Consider the following 20,575-nt stretch of genomic DNA (forward strand, 5'->3'; position numbering starts at 1 on the left):
ATAGAAACAGCAAACTCAGTGTCTAGTTATAAAAAAGTCTTGGTGCACGTGTGCTGTGACAGTTTGCTTTTGCCTATGATTCAGCCCTATTTAGGGCATCATATACTGTGCACAGAATAACCTCAATCCTGTAATCTGTCTCCAGACATGATTTTTATTCTGCTTCATCTCTACCAACAGGACATCCAAGTGTATAATACAAAATACGCATCCCAGCAATGTACGGTTCTTATTTCCCTTAAAATAGCTAAAACTCCAGTTAGTTGACACAAATACATGGGAATTACAGCAATAGGCACTACTGCCCTCTCATCACAAATTGAAACTCAAGTGCACTGACCAGCTAGTCAAAAGAGAGCAATAGATGGCACATGACTAGGAGTGAAAACGAGAAAAATATAAATTTAGACTGAAGCTACTACAAATAGAACAAAATATACAGTACTGGAGAATTTAAACCTGGAGGTACATCATTTTTGTCTTCCTTTGTCTCCTCTACAACAAGAAGTGTTTTTCTACATCTTCTGGACAAACAGGAAAGCCTGTTTAACAGGAGATTTCACAAAGGGTCTTCCTTGCCTGCCCCCATCCACGAATCACTGGAGCACTGCAGGAAAGAACAAGAACTCAAAACCAAAGAAAGCTGAGAGTGGCTTGTGTTCCAAAATCTCCTGAAGTTACACACGGGGGGGGTACAAGCGAGCCACAAACTCACTTAGCTGTAAGCGAGCACTCTCCCCACACTTCAGCTCAGCCCGCTGCACCCAGCTGACTCCTTTCACAGCCAGGTCACGACTGTGGGGACCAACTCCCTTCCCTTTCCTATTACAGCACTTTCTGTTGCAATTACAGAGCGTGTTTTCATGGGTAGCAGAAGAGCATTTAATCTATTTTCTAGGCTCAGACAGGAAGCAAAGACATTCGGTACCATGCAGCCCATTGTGCTCCCAGGGCCACCCCAGCGTCAGGCTGGGAGCTGGGATCCTTGCCTGCAGGGGTGGTGGCAGCGGACTCAGCTCGGGCAGGGCCTGCACCCCTCACCCTGTGCTGTCCCCTGGGGACCCCCGCTGATTTGCAGGGCTGCTTTTAAGGGAGAACATGAAACACGGCTAATAATTACCTTTAAAATATGCTCTAGGACTGTCCCTGGAAAGTCTTCAGGCACCCGTAACAGACTGTGAAGGCCACCAGCACAAAGCACTTGGATCCCCATCCCTGTAGGAAGCTGAAGCCCAGCACGAAGTGGGAGCCGCACGGCACGGGCTGCTTGGAGCTGCTGGATGCCAGCCCCAACGTTCGCCCAGTCCCGGCTGCCCGGCCAGCACCGAGCACTCACCTCCACCCCACGCTGCCCCCACGCACCCCTCCAGCCTGTGCTGCACCTCATTCAAGTACTTTTGGTACGACCCCAGTGTCAATTTTTCCCTCCCTATCTCCTCCTAGCAATTGCGAGGCATTTAAAAAGTTACAGCTACGGCTCTCTGGCCCTTCCCCCAGAACAGCTAACTCCAAATAGGTTTTATCATCTCACTTCTCCAAAAGTGGGTTAGAGGTAGTTCTGGGTTTTAAGAGTAAGGCAGGAATTCAAAAAACTACTGTAAAGGAAATGAAACACAATGTAAACATTTGACTAACAGCTTCTCTTCTGGAATTAGAAACACCTCAGGATGCTTCAGTTAACTAACTCCATGTTGTACTCCACTTCAAAGAAAGCTGCCCTTGAACCTCTGAAATCCATGCTTTTCTGGATGTCATGTCCGTACGCTACAAGCCCGTAATTATATCTGAAGTCACACAGCTCACAAGCCTTGCAATAGTAAGGTTTTAAGTATAATTTTAGATATCAAGAGTCAAAATCATAAGCTGGCCTACTCCTTTCAAGAAACAAGCCATTGACTAGGTTTACTTAAATTTAAGCAAATGCAGTGACCTGGTGACACACCTTATTTTAGGAATATTCCTCTATAGATTTTTTTTCCTGCATTGAATCCTTAGTTCCTCATCGATCTCTGAGCCTGGAAAGCATGACAGCCATTAAGAAAATGCTCATATAGAAGTGCAATGCCTCATCTTACTTCTGCTGCCTCCTTTTGTTTTCCAGTGTATTGAGTTGGACCACCACCCGATCATCAAACAGTTCAGGTGGAGGCAGGAAACAGTAGCACAGGAGTTTGAAATTAGGATTGATGTAGACCCTGCTCTTGTTCAAAGGAAATAGACTAGAAGCTATGCAAGTGCTGGATCTACTTAGTTCTGCACAGAAGAATAGGAAAAATTTATCTGCTTTGGTGTTCTGACAACAGTTTATCATCAGCAAACATAACCACACAAAATCTTGCAAGAAAGGGGTGATTTTTAAAAAGCAAGACATGGCTACACGGCAGCCAGTGGAGCTCCTCCAGGGCCACACGGATCCATCAGCACCAGGTACCGCCAGCTGCCCCCAGCCTGCAATGCTCCCCGCACCTCCGCGGCCCTGCTGCACGCAGCTCACAGCACGCTCAACTACTCTCAAGTCACTTTTTCAGCAAATGAAGTTATCAGAAGGACACTGGGCTTAAAACTGGGCTGGACAAAAGTACAATTTACCAAACGACTTCTACCAAAACCCATTCAGGGTCAAAGAGTTTAATGAGTACCAACACAAAAGCCAAGGGAAGAACAGCAGTTGCACTCATTTAAAGCTAATTTTCTCCGCAATAATCTCAGAAACTAGTGCTCTGAGAGCACAAAAAGCAGACTGGTAAACTGATCTGGGTGTTCCCATCTTGCTTCCTGCGCTCTGGCTGACAGCCTGTGTTGCCATCACTGCACAGCTTACTGAGTCAGTTCTCTTCTTCCAACTGTAACTCGCTGTTGTTACCTAGCAATGTCAGGTTAACCTGCTTCTTTTGACTTTCTGGCAGTCAACCAACCTCTAGGTCCTACATTTGTATCTCGATGAGAGAAACCAGCTTTATTTTCACTTACTTGGGCAAAGAAAAAGAACAAATGATGTAAGCTCAACTGTTTCTTCCTCCAGAAGGAAATCACAAATGGTGAAGCAGACCAAGCATTCTGATTTCACGGCCTGCATTTAACAGAAGAAAAGCAATACCTGAAGACAGGCAGCAAGTTTCAGACTCTTTTCAAATCCCAGTTGATTGAACTGGGAGAGATCACATATTCTAAGATACAGCTGTTCCACTGTACCCTGACAAAGGCAGGAGAGCCCTGGAGTGCCAGCATAAAGCTGTACGAGCTCTAATGCTGACTTTTTAAAGGATGTTTTAGATCTTAAATTCAAGCAGGGTGGAGAAACAACACATAACGCTTTTTGCTGATCCTTAGACTTCGTTGTCTACAGAATGGGTTACAAAAGATGCTACTTGTACTAACATGCTATAACCAGGCAGGGAGTGAAAACAAAGAGGACTTCTGCCTCAGTTAATGCTCTTAATTAAACACAATTTGTGTTTTCCCTTATACTAAGACTTCCTAGATTGCCATTTGGCTAAACGTGAACTGCACAAAATCTTATATTATAATGAAAAAACATGCATGCCAGGAGCCGACTGAATAATTTCTAAGTTTTCCATTTGCTCTCTTCGAGCTCTACTTTTTCCCTTGGTTAGCTGATCGCTACCTACATTAGGTGTTAGAACAAACTGCGCGGCTTGATAAACCTACCACTGAGACAGACCCTTAAAAAAAAAAAAGACAAAGCAACAGGATTTCTAGTTCAGCAGCTCTGATTTTTTTTTTCAGATATCTTTGTTAGTTCATAAAAGGTGAATGATTAGAAAACACCTCTTTCAGCACAGGTACATGCCACTAAAAGTACAGAATAAATGCTCAGTAGACTGTACAGCTGTAATTGGGAAGGAAGGTTTTCTATACAGCCTTCACTCAGCATCAACACTGATTTACCATGCTCATAAACATGCGGATATAAATTTTGCAAGATTATGTGGAAAATAGGATCACTTCAGTAATTTATTTAAGCTTCACAGAAGGGAGCAAGGGACCTGTGGAGAGGAGACCTAGGCGAGCTTCGGTCTCCACCAGCACAGCGTGCAACTGCGGCCAGCCAAGGTGGCTTGGGAGTGGAAGGAGCTGGGGAGGAAGGCAGTACATCAGCCTACAACAGAAAACACAGCCTCCGTAAGCTTACAGAATGTGAAGGTTTTTTCCTAAGGTGTTTGCCAGAAAACGATTAAGCTTTTTTAACATTAAAAGTATGGATTTTCCTACATCAGATTTCTAAATATACATTCAAGCTTTTTTCAAACTTCCTTCACCACTCACTTCTGATGAAGGCAACCCTCTCGGAGGGGCGAGGCCTCGTCCTTCAACACAGCTTCCCCAGCCAAATGGACCCCGCAGATGAGGACGATGATGGCTGATGAGGGGCTTTGCTACCAGAACTCGCCAATTCAAGACCCAACCGAGCAGCAGCAGCGACACGGCCGAGGGCACGCAGACCGAAGGCTCTCCTTGACTTGCTCATCTTTCTGCGAGCTGTAAATACCACACTGCAGCGGCTCCATATCTGTGGCTTTCTTTTCAATGGAAGCCTAACATGAATTTACAATGAAAAAGCATGCGTACTTGGCCAGGCCTCACCTCTTTCTGAAGGCATAACATCCATACGGCAGTTGCAGCAGTTGAGCACCGGGAGGCCTAATTCCATTTGAAAGCCAAGACTTCCCTCCCATTAAACAGGTTGACAGCAGTTCTGCAGTAAATTCTGGCTGTGACTGCATTTGTATAATACATAAAGAAAAATGGATGCCAGAAATTTTATCTGAGGCCTTAAACACAATACAGTTCAGGACTGCACACACAAGTTTTCTCTTTAATTTGTTCAACAATCAAGCTCGACTAAGACTCAACTGTTTGCAGACTTCTGCAATATTTTATACAGAGATTGATCTAAAGATGTAAAACAGCAATTTGTGATAATAAATCACTCTTATGTTACCTGGAAAAAAACACTGGACTGTGGTTTAAAAAAACAAAACAAAACAAAAAAAGAACTACGGGAGGTATTTCAGTGCTTATGGGAGCTGCCAGAGCAGCTCTCTACATAAACCACTACATGTTTGCATCTTGTGCTGCCCAGACTTCTGCTAAAACCTTGTTCTGCAGCTTATTGCTCCGTATCGCTACATCTTTACAATATATGAAACTGTCTTTGAGAACAGCATTCACAGTCATGTAGACAGGCCAGAAACACCTTTTTTTAAAACAAAACAACAACAAAAAAAACCCTTCCTCGCTAACACTAAAAATCATCTTTGAGATATTTCAGGCTTTAGCTTATCACCTTAGGTAATTACAGTTCTTAGAAACGTTGACAACATAATTTCAAGTGCTCTTGTGCTTATTTTACTGTTAATTCTAATAACATTTCTTTTCTGAGGAGGAATGTGAAGTGCCTTCAGCTCTCAAGATTTTCAGCAAATGATTTGGGAGAATCATTAAGGGGCTGAACAAACCTGAAGCGGGAGCACATAAAGCTCCTGATGGTGAATGCCATCTATGCAGTGTATAAGCGTGTCTCAAACACCTGGTATTATACAAGAGAAAAATGCCACAGACACCCAAGCTAGTATTTCTCTTCCTATGGTCACTGCAAGAAAAGAACCGTTACAAAACATGACATTTGCTTCAGACTGCTGCCAGGCCTCTTAAAAATAAGCCAGAGCAAATTCAAGAAGTGCAACGTGAATGCAAAACACCCAACACTGAATCATTTTTGGGTAGACTCGACCGGGATGCCACAGCTGTGAGAAGCAGGGAAATCCCTGTGAAAGAGGAGCCACGTGGCTGGCAGGATCGCACGTGATGGAAAACCTTAACCAAGCCCTGGGCCTGCACAGCAATCCTGCTGCCAGAGCAGGGGGCGTTCTGCAAGTGCCGAAGCACTCGGCCTTGGAAATGGTGTCACACTCCAAAAACCCATCACTAGCCACTCACCTGCACCAACTGTGAGGTGCCAACGAGCCCAAGCGGGTGCGGTTACAGCCATCAGCCTCAGACCGAAGTCTGACTTTGAACTCCCAGGGGAGCAGCAGTAGGTAAAGCAGACACCCCGCTACCTCCTCCTTGCTTCTCCTCTCTTGAAACGTTCCTTTTTCCAACGGGCAGACAGATACAAGAATACAGTTTCCAGGACTACTGAGGAACTGTCTGCACCTTGAAAATCTCCTTAAATTTATGCAGCAGTATCTATTTTTAATAGATATTGTAATTCCTCAGTTTTACTGTGGTGTGCCTTAAAAAACAAACCAGTAAGCCAGAGAAGGATGTGGGACGAGGGAAGGGCAGTTATTCTGGGAAAAACCACTTATGACCTAGTCCACTTTTTTGGTAAAAGTAGTCTACTCTATTACAGGGCTATTAAAAACCTGGCTGGGGCCTCCCATATGTAGCATTAGTATGCCACTTCTTCAGGGACAGCAATTCTTACCCTCCCCTGGATCTGTCACTTCTCCTAAACTTCTGGTATTATTACGAGTGCCATGGATTCGATAAGAGTGCAAAAGAGGTGCTACCAGCAGCTCACCAACGCCTCAGTAAGCTGTACTGCAGCACCTTCCCTTAGGGGCCCCAACAGGAGACTTCAAATACTCTGTCGTCTGACAGGAACCTATAAAAACTACAGCGCAGCGTCATGGGTGAAAGAAGCACCAAAGACACCCACACTTGTGCTTGGTTCAGCTGATATCCCTGTCTCAGTTAACCCATCCAAAATATCTGGAAGTTAATTTGCCTTATTTTTTAAGATTCTAGGGGAAATGACAGTCTGTGCAGCTTTCCACAAGGCCTGAAAGAAGATCTCGTGCCAGGAATTAAAAACCATCGGCTGCTCGGGCAGTGATGTACTTTTATTCCAGTCCAAACCATCACAATAGTCATTGCACGTGCCTAGCCTTATTCCATCTGTGCACGTACTGAGCAGCCTGATGGAGACAGGTTTTGTCCCTCTCTCAGGCAGTCTGAAGAATCACCAGGAGCCTGGCTGTGCGACAGCTCTCTCGTTACAGTTCAGATTTACTTCAAGATTTAAGAACACAACCCCTAATGAAGCTGTGGAGCACTCAGACGTTGTCAGGCTTCCTGTGCACAAGCACACACGCCTTGGAAAGTACCTTTTTGAAAACCGGACCCACTCGAGCACTGCAATTTAAGAAATGCTTGTTTGCTTAAAAACTGCAAGCATCTGCTTTCCCTCTGCCCTTCATTCAGCCAGCCTGCAGTGCAGCTTGGAAGGCTCCCATAAACATCCCTGCCACCCGGCACCTTGTGGAGCAAAACAAGCTTCTGACAGCCCCAGACACGAGACACTCGCCTGAAGCGCTAAAATTAACGCTACTAGAGCACGAACGGCAGCGTGTGTTCACAACAGAGCTGTCCAAAACGCTTCCCCCTCCTGGAGGGGGGCAGCGCGTCCAGGCTGACCGTGGCTGCTGGTGCGGCGTGGGCCCGGCGACAGCGGCCCCGCAGGCTCTGACCTCGAGTCACCCATCGGCCCTGGCCTCCGCGCCGAGTTTATTGCTTGCACGTGTGTTTTGTAACAGCCTGTCCCGCGTATTCTTAGAACATACTTTCCAGAGAAGCTCAGGGACAGGGCTCACCCTTCCACTCAGCGCCACTCCCAGCCCCCAGCAGGATCGCCCGGCTCCTCCACGCAGCCAGCGCCTGGGACGGCGGCCGGGGGCCCAGCTCCGCACTCGCACGCTCTAAAATCAGTGACCTGTGAGTCAGGACGCAGAGCAAGGAATTACACAGAAAACAAAACACTGCGCTAAAAATAGCACGAAGAAGAATCAAAGCTTTTATCCAGCCCAGGCTCCAGGTCCTCCACGGGCTCTTTTGTATTTTGTGCAAAAACAACAGGCATCAGCAACGAGATGAACAAACAAAACCAAGCTTAGCTCCTCCTCCATCACTTACAGATATGTGTAACCAAAAGTACCCAGCAGGGGGAAAAAAACGTGTTGAGTTTGAAGCCAACAGAAAATTTACACAGCAAATATACAACAACTTAAATCAGAAGCCGTCAAAATGACTTTTTCTTTTTTTAAAGGAGAAAATGCTCTAAAGCCATCTGCAGCTCTGAAACAACAAAGTCTCCATCTGCTACACATCGGCTACTAGCAGTTCAGACATCAAAGATTTGCCCACTTGTCAAGTTCAATAGCCACAAGTTACTCTGAATGCTGGAGCTGAGCATCAGACCAAAAAAAGCCCCTCCAAACATCACAAAACCCAAGTACCTGGCAGCCACGTTCATTGTGCCAAACCTCTACATTACCAAAAAGGATTATGCAGAGATCTTCTGACACAAATCCATAAGGAAACTAAGTTTCATTATTTTGAAGCAGCCACATCACATAATTTTGTTGTATTCTCTCTTCTTTTAAAGACTGTTTCTTCTTTTAAAGCGGAGATGAAAAGTGAAGTATAGAAGATTATAATAAAAACGTTTTAAGTTTTAGGAATATACGACTATTAGGAATATACATGTATGACTACACTGACTATTGCTTTTAACAGCGGGTTTTTGCAGTCATTTATCTTGAAGAACTGACATAAAACATAGTTGAGAGATTCTCAGCATCGAACATTTAATCTCATCAACTGAACTAGTGGCTCATCTTGAAAGGACCAGAACCTGACACAGGGATCCAGGCATAATGCAGCTCGCCCTCTTCACCCCCAGAAGAAGGTGGAATTGAGTTCACCAGACTCTTCTTGCTGAGCTGACCAACCTGTGTGCCACCCTAGCAAATCGCATTTAGAGAGTAAAGCATGGGATCGCACCAGGCATGTGCCTTCATGTCCTTTGGATGGTCTCTGCACCCCCTCACACGCTTCTGGGAGCTCCCGCAACGCCAGGCACAGGTCACTGCCCCAAACAGCCCCTTCCCTGCTGTGCAAAACGCGACCCCTGGCACCCTCTGGCTCCTGGCTGGGGAGCCACACTGCACCCACATCCCCAGCGCGTGTATTTTGGCAGCAGTGCCCCAAGTTTTCCCCAGAGAGGAGTTCTTTCTAGTCCAGGCTGGAACGAAGCTAGAAGTACTCCCTGCCCGTGCCGGTGCCACTGCCCGGCAGCACCTCGCTTGCCTGCTCTGGGCAGCACCCACTGCACCCACATTTCCCATGGAATCCATCACTGAAAACAAGTGTGCAAAACACACAGAGGCATCCAGCCTTAAGAGGAAGGGATGTATGGCTAGTGCCTAACAGGAAAACATTTTCCCATTGTATTTTTTGACTCAATACACCTTTTTGCATTCCTCTGCTGATTTTTTTTTCCTTAACAAAATACTGTTTTTTTTGTTTGTTTGTTTTTAAAAAAAAAAAAAAAGAAAAAAACACTTTTGCACCATCTTCCATGACTTGCCATCATTCCTGTTGTCTCTCACTATTGCAGTTAACATTTGCTTCCAACTAGCTTCCGACATTAATGCGTTGGAGTTTCAAGACCATTAATTGCCTGGACTTCACAAGTTACCCTCCAATTGGGAAGCACACACACGGTGCCAAAAACACCATTTATCAGTATTATCCCTTGTTTCCTTACAACCCTCCCTGTTGGAAACCTTGATTCTGTGTGATAGTTGCATAATGTCCGAGGTAAGGACAGTCTTTTTTTTTTCCATGTTTGTACAACACATAGCAAAATGCAGCCCTGGGACCTGAACGTGCCTCTTAATTTGTATCCCAGAAAACAAATACTAACCACCAGGTAAGAATTCCAGGAATTTGCTTCCCTTCTCTTTGGAAGTAATATTATGGCTGAGGAGGCTGAAGAAGTCCCTGGTCCATTCAGGTAACCAAACACAGCAACACAATATTGCTCTCTGCAAATGCAGTTTGAGAGCATACGGGGCAGGTACACTTGTGTGTACAGGACTGTCTTCACCCTGTGGAGAAGCCACTAGCACAAAGTAAGATCAGCAGCCAAAAACGTAACTCACAAAAACAGCAACAGCTGAAGAAACTACTTATTTTGAGCACTGATAAAAACGAGCTTACAACAGGTTGTTTATGCTTCATAAGAAGTGACTCACATGCAGGAATACTCACTGATTTCGTCTGTGGCTTTCCCCGGGGAACAAACTAAAACCTGCCTCAGAAGCACTTTTCTCCAGTAGTTTCAGTGCTGTGAAGTTTAGACTACACAAATGCTCTTTTGGGAAACCTGCTCTAAAAAGAGATCTTGCCCATTCTAGCTCTAATTTCACTTGGTAGTAGAACCAGGAACTGCAGAATGACTCTGCTACAGCACATAGGAAAGTTAGCACTTGGTGCCCTAGCATCCTGCTCAGAACAGCCAGAGGCCAGCACCTCTGCAAAAAGAGCACGGACAGAGGAAACCCGCAGCAGTATTTTTCCAGAGTGCTCTGTCTTTAACAATGCACGGCTGATGCGGAAGTTTTTCTATCACCAAAGGGGCACAGAAGGTCCTACCTTGCCCAGTGGTCAGAGCTTCAAACCCACCACCCCGTCCCCGCCTTGGCCACAAATGAAGAGCCACATCCATCCCATGAGCTACGGGTTCTACCTTGCTCCTCTGCACCACACTCACACCAAAGCCAGGGTCCCCTACCTCCTCCTCCTCCCTTTTCCCCTCGCAATGCCCTTCTTACAGCAATAGGTCATTTTCATACGGAGTTAAATGAAAAGGATTCAGATGGATCTGCTCAGAGTTTCAATACAGAAGGTGATAATAATACTTTCACCGCCAGGCATTTTAAAGTATGCTGTACATTAGACATGTTTCAGAACGATCTTATAGAAAGCAAAATACACAAGGTCTCTAGGAATTCATATCCACGTTCTCTTAGTTTATGTTTCCTCCTCCAGCTGGTCTGCTTTGCCGTTTAAAATTTATTTTAATGTCATAAAACCAACAAGTCATCTTCAGTTCCATAAACTTTGCTAAAAATGGAAAAATGTGTTAGTTACCATGGGAACAGTGAGGAGTCGCTAGGTCAGGATGCAGAGAACTTCTCCTGTTCTGTCTGATCATTTGCATCAGAAGTTCAGTCATCTGTTATTAACTATTTAACAACAGCTGCACTTGTTATCTCTGGTGCCTGCTATTTAAGCTTGCAGAACCTATTGCCCCACCTGCAGCCCTTTTGTAAACTCCTAATTAACGTGAGTTTAATTCATCTGAGGGCTCAGTTTTCTCCCAGGCAGGATGATCACTATTACTAGCCTTAGCTTGCTGGTCAATATTCTCCTTTCTCACCAAGGGAAAGGCGTACGCTTGTGCAGACACCCTCCTGGAAGCAGCAGCTTTATTGGTAGAGATGTCGGCCTGGAAAGAATTCTGTTGGAGGGTAGATGTGGCTGCATCCCTCCCGTTTCAGCACACCCCACTACATTACATCCCCCAGTTCCACAGCATCCCTCCGTCTTCTATACCTCATCTCCTCCACACCGCAGAAGGAACTAGCTTTGTAGTTTTACGTCAGAATACCAAGTGTGGACTCAGCTATGTGTTACTACCAAAGAAATGCTACCTTGTGTCCTCTAATTAAATCTGGATATTCATCTATATTCATCTACCAGCTGCATATGCTAAGAAAGCAAAAACTCAGCTCTCCTATTTGCAAGCTTGAAGTCTGTAGTTGAAATCTTCTCCCTTGACCTCACTATCTTCATTCAAATCTGTGTGACCTAAAACGAAGTACCAACTCCTGAATCTAATCCTAGGGCAGCTGGCCAGACCTGTTGCTCTTCACTCATCGCGCTCTCAAAAGAAAATTGGAGGCTACACACTGACAAAAAAGGAACAACATACAACTGTTTTTCTTTTACTGTTCCTAAAGCTACTTAACAGTAAAAAGAAATTAGTCCTGCTAGGAACACATACCAGGCCTTCAGCAGGAAGTCCTTGTTTCAGTCATTTAACGAGAAAGTACTGCGCCACACACACCAAAGCGTGCTGTTTACAGGTACAAGGTACAGGTACAGACAGCAAAGCTCAGACCCCCAAACTTATAAAGTGAAGGAAAACAAGTTGTAAAGTACTTATGTGGGAATGGAGAGAGAGCTTTGCAGAGTATCAGAAGGCTAAATCACAATCCAAATAAGAAGGGAATATTTTCCAGTCTAGTTGTTCGCTCAGACGGCGGGCACACCAACAACCTGATACCTGCACTTGCAATCTCAGCGCAGCAAGAACTGGTGCAGAGACAGCAGGGGCTAAGATGCCCTCTCAGATTCTACTGAGATGAGAGATTTGGCAGATGAACGTACATGTGCGTACTACAGATCTAATACAATAGCAATGGCTTAGGGCACCATGTGATAGTGTATCACAAGAAAACAAAATTTCATTACTTCTGGTGCCAAAGAAGAAGATGCAAATAAACAGGCTAGACCATCTAAAAAGGCTTCTCTTTGGCCAAGTTCAGGAAAAGTATCTATTAAGAGATACTCAACTTCCCAAGTGCAGGCTTTGTGAATTACACCCAGGGCAGCTTTCTGACTATCAAACCCCATCTCACTCCAGAGATTTGGTTCAACTCCAAGAAGCTATCCAAACACTGATGGCACATCTAAGCCCAAGATAAATACAGCCACACTGAGGAAGAACTATTAAGCACATTTTCTGTCCACATGTAAGCATGTGAGGCACTTACTAATGCTGTTGGGCTGCCTTTTTTTTTTTTTCCAGAATACCTGAAAAACAAGAAAGTGAGAAACAAACCAAAAAGCGCAAATGCACTGTTAATAACAAAGTTTTAAGAGAATATTCACAAGGAGAGAGATAGAAACACTCAAAAATTCAAGAATTTTATTTTAATGGATAACACATGAAACAGTAGATACGTAGTATGCGGGTTAAGCAGGAGCTGATACTCTTGGAACTTTATTACAACCACCACGTCAGATAGAAATCACACCTACAAGCTGAAACTTTTGCAGCACTGCTGCTAGAACAGAACTAGCTATCCAGTTACTTTAAAAAAAAAAAAAAAAAAAAAAAAAAAAAAAAAAACAGAAAAAAAGCATAGGTCTTGTTAGGAAGTATCCTCAGGTGAGGAATGTAGATTACGAATCCCATTATTTTATCCAAAATAAAGACAAAACAAAAACCCCATGTAAAATCTGACCTGTAGAACTGTAGTTTCTTTCTGCATTCATCTTCTCTTTAAGCTTTCTTACTTCATCTCTCAAAACTCTTTGATGTTACAACCTGTTCATCGCCATCTAAGCGGTGGGTAATATATCTTGTGGAACTTTGTCAGAACATGTTTGACCACCCAAAATCCTCCTCCTAGCTAGCGAGGCTACGTTCAGCTTCAGGAGGTTTCTTTCAGTATTTGCAGTCCACATTTAGTGCATGGAGTGGAGGAAAAGAAGTAAGGCTAGCAGATCAAAGGCAGAGAGTACACTTCTTCATCAGAAACGCAAGGGTCTCAGAAAGAACAGAGGTGAAATTGATGATGAAGCAGCATGAAGCTCCTCAGGTAATTTTTCCAATGCTATTAACCTTCACCTACAAGGTCTGCCCTTAAGTGGTTAAACAGTAACCTGCAAAAGTAAAGAAGTTACAAAAGAGACAACGCATACTGCTCATTGAAAAAGCTCTGGGAGAACGGCCAGGCCCACAGAACTGTTTTAAACTTTATTTAGAGGGATAAACGAGAACATTACAACTCCCAAGCTGTGCAAGAGACTGCTCGCTTTAAAATGGATGCCAGAGCCCAGTACTGAATTGGGAACGTGTGAGGAGGTTGTGCCGATGGTTTTAGAGCAGAGCTGTCTCCCGCAGCACAACCCGGCCGGTAACGAGCAAGCCACGCCGCTGGGCCTTCACAGCTCCCTCACAGCCGGAATGTACGGGCTCAGCAGTCTCGGTTCGTCTCCCCCCCTGCTAACCCTTGGTGACCGGCCGCACAGGTGCCAGGCAGCAGGCGTTCGACGAGCACAGGGCCAGCCCCTGCCCGCACACAGCGCCCAGCGCCCGGCCCGGCCCCCCCCGCCCGGCCGCCCCCGCACCCACCTGCGCCGCGCGTCCCTTTGTCCCCGCCGCGCACCATCCCGGCAGCGGCAGCGCCCGAGCCCGTGCCCGCCGCGGGGGCGCGCAGCGGGGCGCGCGGCCGGCAGGCAGAGTAGGGGCGCGCATAGCAACAGCGCCCCGCGCCCATTGGCCGCGCCGCCGCCCGGCCCCGCCCCCGTCCCTGTAACGCTCGGGGGACGCGGCGCGCGGCCCGGCCGCCTCAGGCACGGCGGGGCCTCGGCGGGGCCGTGACCCCAGGGCAGGGCTGGGCAGCGGCCGGCCCCGGAGCAGCCACCCCCAGCCCAGCGCCGCTCCGCTCCGCGGCAGCTCCGTCCCGAGGCGCTCACCGGCAGCGGCCCCGCGTGGGGCCAGGCGCCCAGCCTCGGCCTGCCGAGGGCCGCGCCCCGGAGGAGCGAGGCGCAGGCCTGACCCCCGGCAGCACAGGGGGCTTCAGGGCACGGCGCGTGTACGCAGCCCGGCTGCAGACAGCACGAGCTAAAACCAAAATACGCTTCTGACGGCGTGCCCTTTGTTTTAAAGGATCGTTGGGGGTGACATTGTTCATCCGCCGAACACGAGAAGAATCTTCTGAAGCAGCAGCCAGGGAGCAGGAGGCTGCAGAAGCCCAAGGCCGCGGGGCTGTCGTGGCGCAGCAGGGGCACCGCGGGCAGCCCCTCCCAGCACACAGCGACCTCCGCACCGCCAGCGGCTGCTGAAAGCCCCCGAGCTGCCGCTCAGTGAAGGTGCTAGCAGTTTCACCGGGATTTTAAAAGGAAGAAGTATCAATGCGTGGCATGAAGCTGCTCAACATTTCATACTGGAAGCTTAACTGAGGATGAATAGAGCTAGTTTATAAAAAACACACCCAAATCAGAAATCTGAAGGCCATTATGTATTCTGGGATGGGAGGCAAGAACATAAGATGCCTTTCAAGCATTGCCACTTAACCTTTTCTAATTGATCCAAAATCTTTTCTCACAGAAACTCTTGTAAAGCCAGTGTGACTGTGTAGGAAGTGACCAAAGGCAGTACAAGAACAGCCAATTTTAATGAGCTTCACTCGATGTAAGATGAGGCAGGTGTGTATTCTGGCAGTTTTACTCTGAATGCATTCAACTTTTTTTCCCTTCACATTCCCCAGCCTTCCAGCCCCTCACACAAAGATGGACTTACCCTTTGCATCCTCTTTTAAAAATGGCTCTCCACTGCAGAGCTTTTCTAGTGTTATCAACCATTCCTCCTGTTTCCGCTTCATAAACTGGCTGCTTGTTTTTACTCATTCACTTTTTACCAGCATGAACATGACTAAAACGGGACTCCCATCCCTTCCTTGCATTGGTGTGGTGTAAGCAGCCACCGGCCTGAACACCTGACCAGGAGCACTGCTAGTGGTGCAGTTTTGGTAGCTGTCAGCATCCAGCCCTTTTCCCCACTCCCAGTTCTCCAGATACTTTGTTTCTCACAGCCTCTTCATGGCTAACAAAGTGTCTGCCCATCTGAATGGCCTACCATTCACAAGGCCCAAGCTGAGTTCCCCCTCAAAGCACAGCAAAACAAAGCCACACTTCATTAAAAGGCATCTGAAGTGGGAAGCTTGGCATAGCAAATTCGCATAAAGAGTCTTGTTTAAAAATTTTTACAGAAAAGAAAGACTTACTTTTGAGCGGTATAAGAGTCGATACTGATCCCTTTGACCTGACCATGCACTCCCAGTTCGTGCTGGTTCTGGCAACTTTGCCCTAGTCAGTAAGAAACTCCCCCTCCTTTACTCCACGTCACTGGAATATTTATGAAAGCTCTTCTCCTCCTGATCCATCGGTTCTCTTCTCTCCTTCCCCCAAGTCAAGCTACTTGATAAGAGTTAAAAGCTGAACTAAAAGCCATGATTAACAAGGGCAAACAAACAGGAGGCATCAGCCCAACGTATCAAAAAATCACTATGCTCACACAGAAGTTATGTCCTCAGTGACTAGTCACCACAAACATTTACTCAAGTGTTTTTCTTAACCACCCTCAGCCCTTCCAAATCTGCAGACAAAGCTTTCTACCAAACTTGCTGGCCTGCTTGGAAGTGCGAATTTTAATCATGGTTGCACTTGGGCTAGTGCCATGGCAGGAAACCAAGAGCAATGCCTGGTTGGGGAGAAGGGCTTCCATACTCTGAAGCAGAGCACGCTGACCACGGCAGCTCTTCTTGCACCTCTCCTCCTCTCTCCCCTGACCCTCAGAAGAAGTCCCCACACCGCCACACCACCACCTCCCCCAGTGGTACTGACCACGCTGTGGGTATTAGCTAACACTCACCAGCTTCAATTCTTCACCAAAGTCCTCTTTCTCCCTTTCCGTCCCCCCACTGTACCTGATGACAAGATGATACTTGCACAGCACCCTGAGAAAGGAGCTTAATTTATTGCAGCATAGGGAACTGTGAAACATGCCCTAGAAATCTTGAGGCCTCATCAGTGGGCAAAAGGAATCCCTGCACGCACGGCACCTGCAATAGGTTAAACTAGTACAAGCAGTCACCTGCGTCTCACTGAGGAATTTCACAACCTACAAAGGACCTACTTACCAGCCTGGTTCCCAGAAATCCCAACGGAAGTCACCAACTTCACAGGATGCGCAATGTAAAACTGAGGACATGGCACACGCCTCCAGAGAGGCCTTCTTTCGGAAAGTTCTCTTTACTTCAGAATACATTTTTATTATACCTCAGAAAGAAACCTGTGACTGTGCACTTACAGCCATCCCACCCTGCAAGGAACAAAGTCACACTTAAGAGGTTTGGGAAGTCTTTTAGAGGAGTGCATCCATCACAAAGAGGCGACTGGGTACTACCTGCCTGGATGGAGAGCGTGGATGTCCCAGCAAAATGAAAAATGGTCAAGTCAAAATAAACTGGGGGAAGCTGAAGAACTCCCCTTATTGCTCTTAAGAGAAACAAAGATGCCCCGAAGACTTCTCAGTATGACTACTTTGTTCACGTCTGTTTATAATAATGAATCTCGCATTCAGAAGGGACACGGAAGTTTCATTATTAGCGCATGTATGTGGAGTGCTTCATTCCTTGCGTGCTCATTTGCCTCCACAGCTCCCCCCTGCAAGTCATCCCTGACAACGTGCTATCCCATCACATCTTTTGAGTCAACAAAACCTAGTAAATCCCATTCCAGATACCAACTCTAAGCAATTTTGGTCCAAAAGCTGACATTAAAAGGTGAAGTACCAACCATCAGTGAAAAGAACTAGTTCTTCTTTGTTACGTGGGCCTGACATCTGAATACAAGTGAGCTAAGTAAAAAGCACTTGATTTGATCACCGTAACACTGCAATGTTAAAAAAAACAGCTTGAGAATTATCAAGGCTACCGTACAACTTAATTATATGCTTATGAACAGCCTTTAAAAACAATTACAAATTGCTCTTCTGATCTTGGCAGAGTTACACTTACAGATCAGCTGTACGCGGCCCAGGCTGAGCACAAACAGCCACATCCATCCCACCCTGAACAGGACGAGCAGAAAAAGGACTATGGAATGAACACCAAGTCTTCCAAAGTCCAACTGTATTTGCATTCACCTAGGCATATAGACATGCTGAATTGCCTATTAATACACGAAGTTTTGTGCTCAGTGGTACAAAGGTGACTGTGCAATTGTACACGCACGCCTAATGCATTTGAAGCTTAAGAACAAGCTTCTGCCTAAACATTAAATACAAATGACCTGCAAAGACTGAACAATTGAGCACCACCTTCAAAGACAATGAAGCGAAACACCTTTAAAATCTAAAAGCCAGCTTGTAAGTATCACATCAGGATGGAGAATTTATTAAAGCTGTCATTACAGATAAACTACAAGACCTTATTGACCAGAAGAACAGCTGGTAATTGCTGGACTGGTATCTTAAACCTGTTGCTGATAGAACAAACCCTATGGCTATTCCGCCACCATTTAACAGTTGCTATTAGAAGTTTGTCAAAACAACAACAACAAAAAAACGTTCTGTAAAGAGTGAAGTAGAGCAAGTTCTTTCAACAGATGTTACATAGCCGGTTTGTTCCCTGCAGTTAATGTTTTCACAGAAAATTTCTAATTTTAATAAGCAGAATTTCATTTGGCAACAAGCTCACATCTCTCATGAGAATTTGTATTTATAAATGTTAGCTTATTTTTAAAAACATTTAGAAGCTGGCAGACCTCGGATCCAATAATAGTTTCAACACTGCCCTTAACTAGAATCCCATCTAATATGTTTCAGCCCAATCATCTCATCTGGCAAGCCAAAGTTTCTCACTTCAGCAAGTGAAGAATACAGTCAGAAAGGTCAGTTATATAGCCCAAGCCTTGGCACAGCCACAAGACCCAAAATACCCCCGTAAATGCTTCTCAGTGTCAGTTTCGTCAACAGGAGCCCCTCCGAAAGTGGCGAGTAGGGACAACACCAGCCAACCACCACCACCAAAATAGCTTTTTCTAGTCTGGTTTGTTTTCCCTGAGGGACAGACAAAGAACAACCACTACTGAACACCGGTAACAGCTCTCTTGCAGCACAAGAGCTGGTCCTACAGCGAGGACCTGCCTCACTATTGCTATCTAGGCACACATTGCAGAGCAGGGAGAAAAACCTTAACATAAACAGGTATTTCAAATCAAAACTTAAGGTTTTCTGATTCTGCAAATGAGTACCACTAGATTTATTTTTGGAAGAAGAAAGATGAACACCTGAAAGCTAAGAATTCCCTTACATTTTTTTTTTTTTTCCAAGTGGAAATTTAAGAGCATATATTCCTATTTCCTGCAGGCAAGGACAGAATAATATTGGAAGAAATCTAGACTCAACTAAAAGGGAAAAAAAGAAAAAGCTTACATTCCTGTTCACTTATCCTCTTTCACTGTGCCTGCACATTACGTGCTCTCAGGACAAATCTGCTCCCCCCAAAGATGAGGTGGATGGCTTCATGCCGTACAAAGGGAATCTGAGTGTAATATCCTGACCACCTGCCAGCACGGTTTATTTGTTTAATCCTAAACAGTTTTAGTCTCTTTTAAAGAATAAGCTGTTTTTATTTGAAAGTAATCTAGGTAGGAAAAGCAGGCACATACCCACCCTTTCCTGCCCTTGGCTGCTCGCCCCCCTCTCTTCACGCATCTTTCCGTGGCCGAGACGTGCTGGAGCACAGCAGGGTATTAGGGTATTTCTGCCAGAAACGCTTCCTCCTGGGCCAGGAAGCGGCGTCACCTCCCGCTCATTATCGCACAACCTGCACTTACCTGTGGCAGCCCTGCCAGGAGCATTGCTGAAACACCTTTGGGGTGACAGCTCGGCTGAGCAGGAAGTACCTCATTGCCAGTTTATTACTTTGTTTACTGTCTGCATCCTTCTACCACCAAAAAAAGTTAAGTGCTTTGCGACGTTTCGCCGAGAAGATTTTATAAAATTAAAGTGTCTGTATCGCAGCGCAAAACGGAGCACTGGAATACCACTCATCCCTTTTCAAGAGGTATTTTCACTTCTGGACCCACACAGTCTGCAACACATATTTGCAAACAAGTTTTCCACAGATTTTTCCATGGAAGAGCTAATACGGGCTATAAAACTAAGTTTTTTGCTTTTTCTTTTAAACCAAGGACCTTACCTGACCTCCTAACTTAAACTAACTCCACAACCCCTCACTCACTTCCTTCAAGAACACACGCCCGCCCCATTCTTCCTCATTAGAATTTGAAGAAGAGCATTCAAATCAACTTTTCAGCTTCACCAGTTTCCCCTCCAGCTTTCCTTGCAGATACACCCAGAGCTCCTTCGGGTGTGTTCCCAAAATGAGGCAGTAACCAGCAAGGTGCTTAACCAAAGAGTTAGCTTTCCATACCAAAGCACCCAACAAGGTGCAAGAAAGTCTCTTAACCCAGTTACTGCAAGCAGACCCAGAGGCATGTATCTGAGTTTGACTTGCAAAGAAGGAAGGAGAGGAGAAGAGGCAGTCTTCTGACTGATTGTTCCTCTCTTGTAGGCAGAAAGCCATTTCCTTAAGTTAGGACAGTCTCAAGGAGGGGACTGATGCTTCGGAATGTAAAACAACTGCTTTTTGCTTGATTTGTAAGTGAGAACGGAACAGTCTCTACACAGACAAAGTGTATCAGAAGAAGAAATAAAGCAAGGTAATAAAAAGTAAGAAAAGACTAGAATAAGGTGATAAAAACCTGCCATAATGAATTCAAAGACAAACAAGCCTGTCCTCCTCCTCTAACTGATCCTTCATGCAGGGCCGGGGGCGGGGGGGAAGGAAGGAGCAGCAACTCGGAGCCATTTAGACCATCGTAAGACTTCTGATGTCGTGTAACATTCCCACAGTAAAAATATCACTACGCTGTCGATTCATCTAAACCACAAGATTTTTTCCAGTTGTGCACCAAGTGTACTCTGAGGGTACAAAACAAGCCCTCCGAGTTTGGCAGTATGCTATCGCCCTGACATTGTGCAATGTTTTCATTAACTCCGGTGGTGAAACAGCGTGTTTATACAGTTTATGAACAAAGCTCAACGGGAAGAGTCTGC

At 45.8% G+C, this 20,575-nt stretch overlaps 1 protein-coding gene across 3 annotated transcripts in view; it reads right to left on the reverse strand.

Moving 5' to 3' along the window:
• FAM214A (family with sequence similarity 214 member A) overlaps positions 1-20,575 on the reverse strand; it is a 43,749-nt gene that overhangs the window by 19,843 nt on the left and 3,331 nt on the right. Inside the window, exons 1-2 of one of the 3 annotated variants that reach the window (XM_032194601.1) lie at positions 14,021-14,074; positions 13,128-13,548 (exon numbers count right to left, since the gene is read on the reverse strand). The exons of 1 other annotated variant lie outside the window; for it this stretch is intronic. In XM_032194601.1, the coding sequence (XP_032050492.1) occupies positions 13,128-13,158 (31 nt within the window). In that variant the 5' untranslated portion in view covers positions 13,159-13,548; positions 14,021-14,074. Of the gene's footprint in view, positions 1-13,127; positions 13,549-14,020; positions 14,083-20,575 lie in introns of those variants that run through there. One more of the 3 variants, XM_032194600.1, reaches the window with a different exon arrangement.

The sequence above is a fragment of the Aythya fuligula genome, chromosome 11 (assembly GCF_009819795.1).
Source record: "Aythya fuligula isolate bAytFul2 chromosome 11, bAytFul2.pri, whole genome shotgun sequence".
Classification (NCBI taxonomy): domain Eukaryota; kingdom Metazoa; phylum Chordata; class Aves; order Anseriformes; family Anatidae; genus Aythya; species Aythya fuligula.